At 43.9% G+C, this 14,934-nt stretch overlaps 1 protein-coding gene across 1 annotated transcript in view; it reads left to right on the top strand.

Moving 5' to 3' along the window:
- The first annotated feature begins 596 nt into the window (after positions 1-596).
- The window catches only part of FBN1 (fibrillin 1), a 275,284-nt gene continuing 260,946 nt past the window's right edge, over positions 597-14,934 (top strand). Inside the window, exons 1-2 of the mRNA XM_004386296.2 lie at positions 597-716; positions 1,331-1,647. Coding sequence (XP_004386353.1) covers positions 1,484-1,647 — 164 coding nt within the window. The 5' untranslated portion in view covers positions 597-716; positions 1,331-1,483. The remainder of the gene's footprint in view (positions 717-1,330; positions 1,648-14,934) is intronic.

Genomic DNA, 14,934 nt, shown 5'->3' with positions numbered 1-14,934 from the left:
GGTCAGACGCCGCGGGCCCCCGACGGCGATACCGTCTGCCCCTGCCTCCCGGCCTCCGGCCGCGGCTCGGTGCCGAGCGGGAGAGGCGCGAGGAGGAGGCGCCGGGGAGGCGTGGGCAGGGAGGACCGGTCTCCTCCCGCGCCGGGACCTCCAGGGCCGCCGCCTCCAGCGCGCGTTCTTGGTGCAGGTGGCACCGCTTCCCGCGCTGGCCGGGCTGCCCAGATCACCCGAGAGGCTAATCTCAGCTCTAGACCTCCCAGCCGCAGAGCGGGCTAAACCGCTCACCCCAAGTCCGGGCTGGGCAGGACGGGATCACCTCTGCCTCCTCTCACTTTTCTAATCCAGTGAGCGAGGGAGGCCCCAGCGCCGAGGCGGTGGCTGGCAAAGGGGAGTGGAAAGGGAGGATGGATGGGGCCGGCGGGTGGGGTGGTAATGAGGGGGATGGAGGGGGTGTCATTTCTTTTTCGTTATTTTTTTTTTTTTTTTTTTTTTTTTCAAAAAGTATTTCTCTCGCGAGAAACAGCTGCGCGGACGATACTTGAAGAGGTGGGGAGAGGAGGGGGCCGCGGGAGCCACCGCAGAGACTGTGGGTGCCACAGGCAGACAGGCGGCCACAGCTGGGACAGCTGCGGGTGGAGCATAGCAGCGGCTACCTCGGCCAGCACCGGGAAGCAGCTGCCGCCGCCTCCTCGAGAACCAGAGACGCCACCTCTCCAGTGGGTGCAGCTGGGGTCCCGACTGGGGTCCGGGCGGCCACCGGGGTTGGAGCTCCAGCCACGGAGGCTTTTGCGTTTGCGTCGAGGGCAGGGACTGGGGTGAGGGGCCGTCCCGGAACGCCCGCAGCTGGCGCTGGCCCTCCCCTGCCTGACAGCTTCCTGGCCCGGGGCTCCCGGTGCCGGGCTCCGCGTCAGATGCTCGGGGGGCGGTGGCAGCACCCGAAGCCGGCCGGGGACGGCGCGGCGGGTTTCCAGCCTGGCGGGTTGGCCGAGAGGACAGGCTGGGGATCTGGGGCGTTCAGAGCGCGCGTAGCGCGCAATTCGTGCCATTAAAAAACAAATCCAGCGAGCTCATCCCGGGGCTTAGAATCGCTCGGGATATGGGTACTTTGCTCCAAGCTCTTCGGGCGGCGCCCGGGAGGCCGGGGGGTCGGCAGGAGCTGCGCCGCCGGGGGCCTGCGTTTTTCAGCCAGCTGTGGACCAAACGGTCTTCACTACCCAAATTAACGCGCAGGCAGCGCGCGGGTTGGGTTTGGGAATGGGGACTGCGAGGCTTCAACATCCTCATGTCCTTAATGTCTCTCCCGTTTCGGGAATTTGTCTCTGTGTTACAGCTGGCAGGGGCCGCCTGAAGTGGGAGGCAGCGCCTGGAGAAGGCGGGAGGAGCCCGGCCCGGGGAACGGACGGCGGGAGAGCGGGACCCCGGCTGCGCGGTGCGCTAAGGGCGCAGCGCCGGCTGCGGACTGAGCCCGGGGCCGCTCGGCACCATGCGGCGAGGGGGGCTGCTGGAGATCGCCCTGGGATTTACCGTACTCTTAGCGTCCTACACGAGCCATGCGGCGGACGCGAATTTGGAGGCTGGGAACGTGAAGGAAACCAGAGCCAGCCGGGCCAAGAGAAGAGGCGGCGGAGGACATGACGCGCTTAAAGGGTAATGGAATGGGTCAGCTCCTTTGGTGTGGGTCTCCTCTCTTCCTTCTCCCGAGTACCATGATCCAGAGGAAATGAAAGGGTCAATTCCCAAAGGTAGATGGATTCTTGGCAAGACCTCCTGGGGGCCTGGAACAGAGGTGCAGGAGTTACCCAGTGCTCACCTAGTTGTTGCTCCTTAAGGATTTCTGCTCTAGAGGAGAGGTCATTGTTAAAAGGAACCTGGGGCAAATGTTGGGGGGCGAGAAGGGTTCTTTGAGGAAGAAGGGGAGGAGCTGTGACTGAGAATAGAGAAGTCCATTCCCTTCTCTTCCCACCAATTCCGGTTATGTTTGGGGGGAAAGTACTTCCCTTGTGGGCATCTTTGCAGATGATGCACCCTGTTTGTGAGGGAGCTAGGAGAGGAAGGGATCCTAAGGATAGATGGTCAGACAAGACACACAGCTAATGGCTGATCCTACTCTAAGGTGTGTTTATTAAAATCAAGGACTGAATTTTCTGGGCAATACTGCCTTTCAAATATCTTCATGTTTTTTGGTTGTATGGTGCTTTCATTTCACGGTTGCAATACGCCTGCTGGGGCTGACGTTAAGCTGGTGGCTTTAACCAGTGGTGTATGTGTTATGTACATGCAGTTGACCATTCCATTGGCCTTTCGTGCCCCTTTTACAGAAAATGTCTCTGAGGGAAAGATTTAAATCAGGCAGGTTGACCTATAAGGGTTGTCAGTTCCCTGAATTGGGAGAGGATGGGAACATACTTTTTCAGAATGAAAGAGAAATCTGTCTGAGATTAAATTCAAGCCTCAACAGGAGCAACAGAATGGACTGTAAATGACCCTTTTTATCACCTAGGAGGAGCCTGTTAAATGGACCCAGACAATAAATATACAGCGGGTTTCTATTAAGTTCTTGTGATCTACCTGTTGCGCGTTTCCTGAGTGCTTCTGTAGCTTGGTTGTATGGGCCTCGGTGACCAAGTGACAGCGTCCACCCGATGTGGGGCTTAGCATTTCATGTGTTCTTTTTGCTGTTTTAATGGCCTATATGTAGTGATATTTGTGTTTCTGTGGCACAGGTAGGAGCCCTGGTGGTGCAGTGGTTAAAGCGCTTGGCTGCTAAGCAAAAGATCAGCGGTTCGAACCCACTAGCCGCTCCAGGGGAGAAAAGTGTGCCAGTGTGCTTCCAGAAAGATTTACAGCCTTGGAAACCTCATGGGGTTGCTGCGAGTCGGAATCGACTCGATGGCAGTGGGTTTATTTATTTATTTTTTTGGTGGCCCAGGTGCTGGGGAAAAAAGTGCAGTAAACTCAACTGACCAACTTTTTTGAGTCCTAGTCAGGAGTAGGATCCCCGGGTGGTACAAACAGTTAGGGACTCCTAGCCCAAAGGTTGATGGTTCAAACTCACCCAGAGCTGCCTTGGAAGACTGGCTGGGTGATCTGGTTCCAAAAGGTCACAGCCTTGAAAACCCTATGCAGCAATTCTCTTCTGTACACGTAGGGTCTCTGTGAGTCAGAATCAACTCCATGGCAACTAACAACATCAAAAGTCTGGACTAGGGACAAGATGATTGTCAGAGCCAAGGTGCTTAGGCTCAAGTAAAATATGCATGATTTCTGACCCCAGGAAGTCGTTTTGATTAATTTGGTTCCATCTTGGCCTTTGTTGAAAATCAATCCAGGATTCTGACAATTTTGGAAAGGAAATTTGCTTATCATGGTAGGCCTGTCCAGGCATGGCAAATATAATAAATGAACTGAAGCTCTGATTTTCATACATTCTCAAAATGACCTGATTCAGTTCAGCATCTTTCCTTCAAAAATATATTTCTGATAGTTGGTCCAGTGGTTGTGGATTATTGTTAAACGGTTTAGCATTGTCTCCTACCCATAACCATGCTTGACTAGCTTCACCTTTAACGGAGCCCTAGTGGTGCAGTGGTTAAGAGCTACGGCTGCTAACGACAAGGTCGGCAGTTTGAATCCACCAGTCTTTCCTCGGAAACCCTATGGGGCAATTCTACTCTGTTCTCTGTCCTATAGGGTCGCTATGAGTTGGAATCGACTCCGTGGCAACGGGTTTGGTTTTTTTACAATATTATCTTACTATCTGTGCTTGAAGGTATGGCTCCTATAGTGACAGAGGAAATGAGGGGCTTAATTCTGTGGATGAGTATCTGTGGGGAGGTAGTAGGCCTGGCCAGACGTTTGTCTCATCTTTATGTGCTATCACCAACCAGCCTGTTTCCTGGTAAGACACAGACCCCATGTGAAAACAGAAACTAAGCTTTACCTCATTGCTTAACAGGATGTCCACACGTCTACTCACGTTAGCATTTATTCCTGTTGGGTTTTACATTTTTTATAATTATAGAGAGAGATCTGTCTTAGTATTTGATCACTAACACAGACCAGTTGTTAGGGGCCATTGAATCAATTTTGACTCATAGTGACCCCATGTGACAAACTAGAACTGCCCCGTAGGTTTCCTAGGCTGTAATCTTTACAGGAGCAGTTCGCCAGGCCTTGCTCCGTGGGCTCAAACTGCCAACCTTTTGTTTAGTAGCTGTGTGCTTAACTGTTGTGCCACCTGGGTTCCTTAACACTGACTTTACCCTACTGCAGACTATACACTGGGCTTCTTAAAAATGTGGTATTAATAGAATACTAATTAGAATTTTCTTAACTCTCATCTTTATATATATAATTTTAATCATTTCAGAGGATACACAATTAAAAATATTTCCCACCCACCCAGTCTCTACATCTCCGAAACCAGTCTATGTATTTTTCCAGAAATATTCTGTGTGTGTCTGTATCCCTTTTAATAATGATACTGTATATAATGTATTACATGTAAAATGTATGGAATGTACTGTACATAATGTTCTGAACCTTACTTAGTTTTATATGTCTTTAGTGGACCATATATCAACCCATATGGATATACCTCATGCATTTCTTGGTGTATAGAATCCCATGATGTGCTTCCTTAATGATAGATATTAAAATTATATTTAATCTTTTGCTATTACAGACATTCCTCTACATATCTGTGTATATACATGTGCAAGTTTATATGTGGTATAAATTAATAAAAATGGAAATTATTGAATCAAAGGTTTTTCCATAGATTTTAAACAAACACAACTTCTGATGTTAAATTTGAATAGCATTTGAAGTTTATTTTCTCTGCTTATTGCCGTGACAGTCTCATATGAATAAGTCTTTTAACCTTGCCCTGCTGTATAAATCATCAGGAAAAGCAGTTATGCATTACATTTTTCCAGTTATTGCTTGAAATGTCTGTTTTTGCTAGTTAAAATACTACCAGCTTCAAAACCAGCCTCTTCGAGTACAGTAAAACCTGTTTACCGTTTTGATAGAAATGCACAGTTTATGAAGTGAAAGTGATTTGTGACCCCAAAGTTTGCCTGACGCCCGGTTGGTGGCAGCAACTTTCAGCACCTCACTAATGTTTCCTCTAGTTAAAAGGTGCGTCAGAGCCGTCAGTGTCTGCTGTGCTCTGATCTAGTCTCCCCACAAACACCGCCTTCTTGTCTTTCTCTGATGCCGCAGGTGACTGTGACGTTTGCTTGGGTGTTCTTGGACTGTACATTCCTTTCCTGCCAGGTCCCTCTCTTCACAGACTAGGAACCTGCTAGTTTCCCCTCTCTAGGTGTATAGTCCCAGCTTGTCTTCCTTTCCTCTCATCCTATGGCAAGTGTTTTTTTTTTTTTTTTTTTCCTGTCTCCCCACTGGATAGCAGAAGTTGTTCCACAGTGGAAATTTAAGCATCTTCAAGTCTCTTCCCAGATTTCGCTGTGTTTTCTTAGAGTAAATCGCCAGTTTCTGTTATTACAGGAAATCCTTTTTTATGGAGCGAGTGTGGTCCCCCATTCACTCTGCAGAAGTTGGATTTTGCTCTATTTTAAAATGAAAATTTTGAAAGTTTCTCTTAAAATACTTTCAAATAATAAATATATGGTAGTTTTCCTTTGCCTGGACACTGCTTAACGTGTATGAAATGACTTTGAGACAAAATAAAATCCTTGCTTTGTTTGAATTTCAGTTCACAAGACTTTTTCTCAGCTCATTTTTGAACTTCTGGGATTAGACAAAAAGTATGGGAAACAGTCCAACCTTAAAAAAAATACTTGAACAGCGCTGGTTATGCATCATTTATTTATGATTGCCTTATTGCTTTAGCTCCCAAATAAGGAAATATTACAGTTTCCTGTCAAAGGGAAAATTTTCTTTACAGTGAAACCCATTTTCCCAAATCTCTGGTAAGATGGATTGAGAACTGCTGTCCTGGTTGCCTGGTTTATAGATACATGAGACTCGCTGTATTTCATACAATTTGTCCCCTTGTGCGTGATTGCTTTTGGTCTTTGTTTATTTGTTTATTTTTTCCAGAGGTCTTGTTACCATAAAAATACACATGGAACAGTTCGTACACAGAGTAGATTATGTGATGGCAAACTCTGAGGGGTTAATTACACAGAAGGCTGTTATTAAAATACAGAACTTTAACAGGGAACACAGACAAAGTTTTGTAGGCTTTATAAAGTCCATTTACTTTACAAAGGGGACTTTAAGACTTCATCGGAAGTCAGCTGGGCTAATAATTAAATATGGGGAAAAGATTTTTCTAGTGGTATGGTTTATCTTTGCCTTATTCAAAAGGTTAAGCTAATATATTGGGACACCTTTTTTTTTTTTTTAAAAAAAAAAACAAAACCTATATTCTTGAATAGAAGATTTCAGCAATTCCACATTTAAAACAGAAAAGGTAGAGACAAAATATTTTTTAGGTGATGCATTTTGTAACATTTAGGATATAGGAGTTGTTTCCCAAGAAATGTGTAAGTTGTTGGTGTTACAAATTAATTAAAACATATGTCAGACCTATAGTGAAATGAGGTGAAGTCTGATGAAAATGGAAGTATTGATATCCCTCCAAGCTTATTTGGAATTTTAAAGAATATTGAAATGCTTCTTTGTTGCCTTGTATAGCAAATACTTAAAAAGATGTTAGTATTATGCCAATGATTCTAATCAAGCAAAATACTAAATAAATTATTAATGTATTCACGCATTATTTATTTATTTAATTTTTTATAGTAAGCCAAACAACTAGCCTAAGAACTTAGGGATTTTAGTTTTCATTTTCAGTGTGAAAATAAGGTGTTAAAAGTGTTTTCTTGAAAGAGAAATAATGTATATTAACGCTTTCTTTGTTTCTGGAAACTAAGCCAGCAAATGGGCCTTTTCAAGCAACTTACTAATTTTTGCATTAAATCCTGTGAGAAAGCTGAAATCAATAATACATCAGGCCTGAGTTATATGCCATAGACTCTGGGTAGTGCAGATGGTTAAGCTGCTAACCGAAAGGTTGAAGGTTTGAGTCCACCCAGAGGTGCCTCAGAGGAAAGGCCTGGTGGTCTACTTCTGAAAAATCAGCCATTGATGAAAACCCTGTGGAGCACAGTTCTACTCTGACATACATGGGGTCACCATGAGTTGGGATCAACTCAAAGGCAACTGGTTATTTTTGAGTTACATACTAGGCACAGGAGAGTTTAGTGTTGCAAGATTGTTAAACTTGATTGCCCATTAGATTATAAAATCATCAAAGGCAAGAATCCCATCGTAAGGGTTTTATCACCAACTTATTATGAGATGGGGTTTCAAAGTGTCCATTTATTCAGTAAGCCTTGATTGAATGCCACCCTGAACTTGGTTCTGTGGGATGCCAGAGATGTTATAGCCCATAGCCTGGAGGGTCTTAACATTTAGTAGATATGGGGGTCTAGTATTAAGTGAAAACAAGTAATAATAACAATAATAGGAGTTGTAGCTAACGTTTAGCTAACGTGTGTGTGCCAGGCACTGTTGTGTTTTACATTAAAGTTTATATTTAGTTAACTCATTTAACCTATGCAACATTTCTAGAAGGTGGGTCTTTTCATTAGCCTCATTTTACAGCTGAGAGCTGCGGTACACAGAGGCTAAGATCTAAAGACAAATTCTTAACATTAAAATTTCTTCATTAACTTTAAGTATGGTTTTGGTTTTTCATTCCATTGGACAAAAATGCAGGACTCTAAGACATCATAAAAATTCCACTTAAAAAATTCTTAATATTTCTTTGTGCTAGGGCACAAATCCTGGGTATAGTTAATCAGATAGTGATATTTAGTGATAAACTTTCTGTAATATTTCTGCAAAGTCAGTAATAAAACACAGAATCACAGAATGTCAGGGCTGGAGGACCCTGGATGGCACATGTATTTTAATATTATTCCTTGAACTTTTAAGGAGCCCTGGTGGTACAGTGGTTAAGTGCTTGGCTAACCAAAAGGTTGGCAGTTCAGACCCACCCAGTGGCTCAGCAGGAGAAAGACTTGGCAATTTGCTTCCGTAAAGATTACAGCCTAAAAAACCCTATGGGGCAGTTCTAATCTGTCACATGGGGTTACTATGAGTCGGAACCAAATCCACGGCACCTGACAACAACAACTACAGGGGACCATCACCGTCACCCTCCTTCTGTATTGCTTGAGGCTCTGAGCTGAACACGCTGCTCATTGTGTCATTCAGAATCTCTTGCTCTCATGTCCCGTGTGAGAAATTTCTCTCAGAATAGAGGTGCAAGAGATGTTTATCTTTCCCGACAAATTGGTGTAAGTCTATTACCAATAAGATACGTTATTTAATTGTGCTTCCTTTTTTACCTGGGCTGCCTATAAGCTCAGGGCCAATTTTATATTAAGTTATAGCACTAATGATAAAGAATAGCAAGTTCTGATATATCATTTGCTATTGCACTTTCTGTATGTTAATTCGTATATAACTCCATTATGAGGGAAACTAGTATCTGTTTACCTCATTTAACCAGTGAGGAAACTGAGGATAGAGAGTTTAAGTAATTACCACAGGGATGTAAACTAGCACGTGGTAGAGCTAGGAGATCTGGCTTTATGGTTGAGGCTCTTAAGTAAAATATTCTACTGCTTCTCATTCTAATAATCTTACAGTTGTTGAGTTTGTCTCCTCCTTCCATAGTCTAGGTACCTTCATTTTCCCAGAGTCCTCCCCCACCTTTCCTGTGGGGAAAGACTTAACATTTATTGAAGGCGGATGTGGTTACAGCCCAAGGGACACATCAACGTAGCAATAGCATTAATTAGAAAAGACTGAATGGTGGAAGTCCAGCAGGGTTTGATAGACTACCTCCAGCCAGGGCTTCAGACTGGTTCATTCTGGTTCGAACCCCTGCTGAGAATTTGCATTTCTACCCCAGATATACTGAATCTGAATCTACATTTTAACAAGATCTCTGGGTGACTCTTATATATAACTTCCTGGGAACTTGTTAGAAATGCAGATTTTTGGCAGGGGTTTGAGCTGGAGTGAAGCGGTTTGAAGCCCTGCCTCCAGCTGCCTGTTTTTGTAAATAAAGTTTTATTGGAACACAGCCATGTTCATTCGTTTCTGTATTATCTATGACTGTTTCACGTTACAATGGCCGAGTGGCATAGTTGTGACAGAGACCATATGGCCCACAAAGTCAAAATATTTACTATTTGACCTTTTACAGAAAAAGTTTGTCGACCCCCATTCTACATGCTAAGTGACTATCTGCTAGGACTGAGAGCCCCTTGGAAGCAGGGATCTTATTTGTTTTATTTACCACTTTATCCCTAGGGACTGAGCACATAGTAAATGTTAAATAAATGATTTTTGATTGACTGACCAATTTTGGTCAAGGAACAGCTGGTGGATTTGAACTGCTGACCTTTTGGTTAGCTGCCTGAGCTCTTAACCACTGCACCACCAGGGCTCCACTGATTGACTGGGTAAGGTTAATTATATAAATTGGAGTTTGGAGGAAGTATAGGAGAGAAATAAAGGAAAAACTTGAGTGAAAAGACATGGAAGGGATATGAAGTGTTTGGACTCAAGGACGTTGAGTACAGTTGGGCAGTTCTCCAAGGGGCACCATTCGTAGTACAGTCTATGAAACTAGTACCCCCTGGAGTTGTGCAGTATGCAACCTTGTGTGGCTGTACATGGCTAGTGACATTGTCAGGGACGTGAGAGAGACCAAAGAAACAGGAAGTTACTGTCTGATTGTTGTGAATGGTGAGGATGGGAACTGTTCAAGGATTCTAAGATGGGAACATGATTAGATTTTGCCACTGTGGCTGAGGTGTGAAGGGTGTCTGGTTTAGAGACTAGGAAGACCAGAGGCAGGGAGACTTGGGAAGCTCATACAGATGTCAAAGTGAGAGTGGTGACGACCTGAGCAAAGGCAGTTGAGGGCTGAAGATGGGGGAAGACACTCAGTGGTGTTCGAGAAGTAACGTGGGCAGTACCTGATCAGTTGGTTTGAGAGGCAAAGGGGAGGAGGCACCTAGGGTGCTTCCCTCATTCATGTCTTAAACACTAGAAAAGTGGAGGTGCCATGAACAGGTGGGAGGAAAGGCAGTCTGGTTTAGATGAACCACGAGCAGTGGCAGGAGCAGGAGGGAGGAGGGTGTCGTAGTAATCTAGGGGTGTGGTTGTCAGAGGAAGCAAACGAGTGAATTGGAAGGCAATGTAGAAAACCACTTTGGGCTGATTGCATATGAGAGTCTAGGAGAATCACAGGAGAGAGAGAAAAATAGTGGGGGCAAGGGAGAAAATGAAGTTAGTTTTTGACAAGTTGCGTTTGGATAAGAAAATCATAATTCTGATTGTGGCTTCGCAGCTAATAAAATGCATGACCTCAGGCCAGTAAGTTAATTTCTGTGGGTCTCAGTTCCCTCATCTGTAAAATGAGGAGGCTGTATTAAATAATCTCTGTTCAGGTTCATGTCCAGCCCTGAGATTCTGGTTTCGATGGCTGTTCATCAAGGTTCCTGTGGGTTACTGGAAATATTGTCGTGAACTCTGACACTTTGGAAGAAAAGCTTCCTGAAAACAGAGCACAGTGGTTTAGGTATTTTTGTGAAACTGAGACATTTTCTTTATAATTATTTTATATTTTCTCACAAGTAAAATTTTCTATTTCAAGGTTATATATTAATAAAGATTGTGTATTTCAGGAATATTCTGTGATTATTTCTTACCACCTGTGTTAAAGAAGAGTAACATGCTACTTGACAACTGAATGAACAGTGGTAAACCTCAACAAGCACTTGAATTCTGTGAGTACAGGCAGCACTTAGATACCGAGTGCAGGCTCTTCCCAGAGAGCTTGATCTTGAGCAAAGACTGCTAGGTCGTATGGTCGTACGATGGCTGACACTAGCATTTGGGGCTCCCTGCTTTCTCTGCTTCATGTCTGGCTGAAGGAGACTGAGGAAGAACTTTTCCAGAAGGCTTTGGCAAGTCTCTCCTTTGCTTTAAGACTAGACTCATCTCTTGCCCATTATGAACCAATCCCTGGCAAGGCTGCTGGGCTGGATAACCCTTTGGCCAGTCAAAGTCACCCCAGGAGCTGAGGGAGGCTTCAACTTCCCCTGAGGCACATGATTGCGTTGGTGAGAGATGAATTCCTAAACCAAACGGGGGGTTTTCTGAGGAAATAGGGAGAGAGAGTGGAAGCTGGATAGGCAAACAGCAGTATCCACCTCCATACGTATTACAGCTTATCAGACATGAAAACGTTGTTTGTTGTCAGCTGTTATTGACTCATGGCAACCCCATGCACAACGGAATGAATTGCTGCCCAGTCCTGTGCCGTCCTCATGATCGGTTGTGGATCAGACTGTTGTGATCCAAAGGGTTTTAATTGGCTAATATAACACCGTTAATGAGAAACTAAATAAAAACAAAATCATCGGTAGTCTCTTTACTACAGTGAAACAAGCTATTTTCATTTGTGAGTGTTTTTGGTTATCTTATTGTTGAGTAACAGATTACCCCAAACTCAGTGGTTTAAAACAAGAATAATTTTATTATTTCTCATGATTCTGTGGGCCAGGAATTTAGACGGGGAACAGCAGGGAATCTTGTCTCTGATCCTTATGATGCTGTTGGGGCTGGAATGAGCAATAGGACTTCTTCCCGTATGTATCTGGTGCTGTGTCCCTGGACTGGCGCCTGCAGCCCTTTTCCCTTTGGTGTGGTTTATCTAAATGGACGGACGGAGGAGGGGAATGAAGGAAACAAAGAGCCACTTGTCTGGCTGTGCTCAGGGCCTTCCAGATTTTAATGCTGTCTCCCATGCTGTCTCCTGCCGGGGCCTGCCCCCAGGAATGGTGCCACTGAGTGCAGTTTTTCAGATGGGGAAACTGAGTCCAGGTACAATGATTAGGCCTTGTGCAGGGTGAGCGTCTGCTGGGCTGGAGCTTGAACACCAGTCTCCTGACCCACGGTTCACATGCTTTAACCCCACATGCTGGCCTTGTCCCCACTTGAATGGCTTGGAGGCTGGCTGGAATGGCTTGACTGGGCTCATCTGTTTGTGATCTCTGTTCTCAGTGTTGGCTGGTTTGCCTCCACTTCGTCTCAGATCATCTCCCTCTCCATATGGTCTCTCCAGCAGCATAGCCAGACTTTTTACATGGCAGCTTAGGATCTCAAGAGCACAAAAGTGGAATCTGCAAGACCTTCTTCAAACTTAGGTCCAGAATTGGCACAGTGTCACTTCCATGGAAGTCATGTGCCCCACCCAGGTTCAAGGGCATGGAGTAATGAATGGTTACCTCTTGAAGTGAGGAGCAGTGAGTGCATGTAGGGAGGGAGGAATTATTAGGGGCCATCTTTGGAGACTAGCTACCACAGTGAGGCAGAGGGGCTTTGTGAAGTATAATGCAATGTTTTAGGTTTTAATTCTAACTTGATCAAATTTGGTTTCGTTCCCCACTCAAGATGCTTTTCTGTAGTTTGCTGCTGGGACCTGAAAATGAAAAATGCTACATAAATAATGTATCTGCATATTCTGTTAGATTAATGTTAAGGGCATTGTTCATAACTTGTCCACAGTTCCACATATAAAGATGTCACCACTCCCAGGAATAAGATTATTGTTATTGGTGTTAGTTGCCGTTGAGTCAACTCTGACTCACGGCAACCCCATGTAGGGGGTGTGTAATAACTCTACAGAATGAAATGTTCATTGCCCTGTCCTCTGTCATCCTCACAATCACCAGCAGTTGGAGTCCATCATTGTGGCTACTGTGCCAATCCTCCTCATGTAGATTCCCCCATGCCTTGTTGGCCCTCTACTTGACCAAACATGATGTTCTCCTATAGGGATTGATCCTTCCTGATGACGTGTTCAAAGCAAATCACGTGTTGTGATCCGTAGTGTTTTTACTGGCTAATTTTTTGAAGTAGATTGCCAGATCTTCTTAGTCTGTCTTAGTCTGGAAGCTCCACTGAAACCCATCCACCATGGGTGACCCTGATGGTATTTGAAATACTGGTGGCCATAGCTTCCAGCATCACAGCAACATGCAAGCCACCACAGTATGACAAACTGACAGATGTGGGGTGGAATAAGATTAGAGTTTTTAATAAACTGGCATATTTTGTTTTATCAGAATTTAAGAATGATAAAAACCCTGATTTTTTTCATTTTCCTTTAGCTGCTAAGAAACTCTGGGACAAATTTAATGTACAACCACTCTAACTTATTAGTTTAGGTAATTGGTATGTTTTGCCTTCTTTCTAGATCAGATTTTAATTTCAATTTCTATTATTAGATTCATTTTTAGATATCTTTTGGTATAATCCACCTCAAAAAAATTTTTTGAATCAGAAGTTATAATTAATACATAAAAATAAGTGTGAAATTATCAATAGTATTAGTGTTGCAAAGAGCTTTAAGTCTTTTATTTTATAATAATACACAAGGCAACCCCATGTGTGTCAGAGTAGAACTGTGCTCCATAGGGTTTTCAATGGCTGATTTTTCAGAAGTAGATCACTGGGCCTTTCTTCGGAGGTGCCTCTAGTTGGACTCGAACGCCCAATCTTTCCGTTAGCAGCTGAGCATGCTGTTTGCACCACCCAAGGTCTCCAAATAAATGGGATAGCCCTATGTGAATAGAATAAAAGTGGCTTAGGAATATTGTTAAATTTGAATTGTGGATGCCAGATTCTGTATCATATCCTGGCTTTAAGTTTCTTGTGACCTTACCACTTTCTCAACTTAAGTGACTTTATTTTTTTGTGGAAGTTATCGCTCAGTCTATTTATCCAGCCCCCTCAGAGGCGGAAGGGAGAGAGGAGAATTCCCTATCGCCACCATGCCTAGCCAAAGATGTATTCCAGACAGCAGGCAGCCTCCGATTGGGAGAACTGTTCCATTAGACAAGTGATTTGGTTCAGTGTTTTGAAGGGTTGTAAATTCCTAGACCATCAGTCATACTTACATTCAAATATAAGTATCCAAACACATCTAAGTCCAAATATGGTACAACCATTTCACGATGTTGCTGTTGGGAGACAGGATTAATGCGGCCCTATGGGCACACCATGTCTGTCTGCTGTTGAGTTTTGTGGTTCTGAGCTGAAGCGTGGTAATAATGCTAATAAATAACGTATTCCAGAGGCAGGTTTTTGTTTGTCGTTTTGTTTGTTTCTCCTTACCCTTCTTTGTCATTTCTCCTTCTTTTTTTCTGAGTAACTTCCGAGCCACATATAGAATAGGGAGAATAGAGATGCCAAATAAGGGTTAAAACACTAAGAAAAATACATAAATCCTAAGTAAAAGGTAAAATTTTTGCCTGGAGGTCTTGGGATGTTCAAAAAGAAAAACAGAAATGCGATTTTTGTTAGAAACAGGAAAAAAAAAGGCTGAGAGAGGGAGGAACCAGGAATTCGGGGAAAGTTCTAGAGGGAAGAGCCCTGTGAGCCAGTGTCCTGGGCTGGACGGAGGAAGCGCCCCGTCTGGTGACAGCTCCCTCACTCCGGGCAGCATTTGGTACTAGGTGGCCTGTGGCTTAACAGGACTCTTCAGGGGACAGAGGGGTCTTGGAGGAGATTGGTGGCATGGGAGAGAGACGGACACTCAGACGCCAGAAAACATTTCTTTAAAAACATTTATGTGATTGATGTAATTGGTTTTACTGAATTGTACATGTGACAAATGTTGAATTGGCAAATGTGGTGTTCTTTATATTTTTACAAAATGAGAAAAATGAGAAAAAAAGATTTAAAGGAATGCTGTGGAAAAGCAGGTCAATCCGTCACTTATTATGCACCTATGTATATGTAAAGTTTGGTTCACTTATTATGCACCTATGTATGTGTAAAGTTTGGTTCACTTATTATGCACCTATGTAT

The sequence above is a fragment of the Trichechus manatus genome, unplaced genomic scaffold (genome assembly GCF_000243295.1).
Source record: "Trichechus manatus latirostris isolate Lorelei unplaced genomic scaffold, TriManLat1.0 scaffold00161, whole genome shotgun sequence".
NCBI lineage: Eukaryota > Metazoa > Chordata > Mammalia > Sirenia > Trichechidae > Trichechus > Trichechus manatus.
The sequence above is the reverse complement of the archived record's forward strand: the minus strand, read 5'-3'. Positions and strand labels throughout refer to the sequence as shown.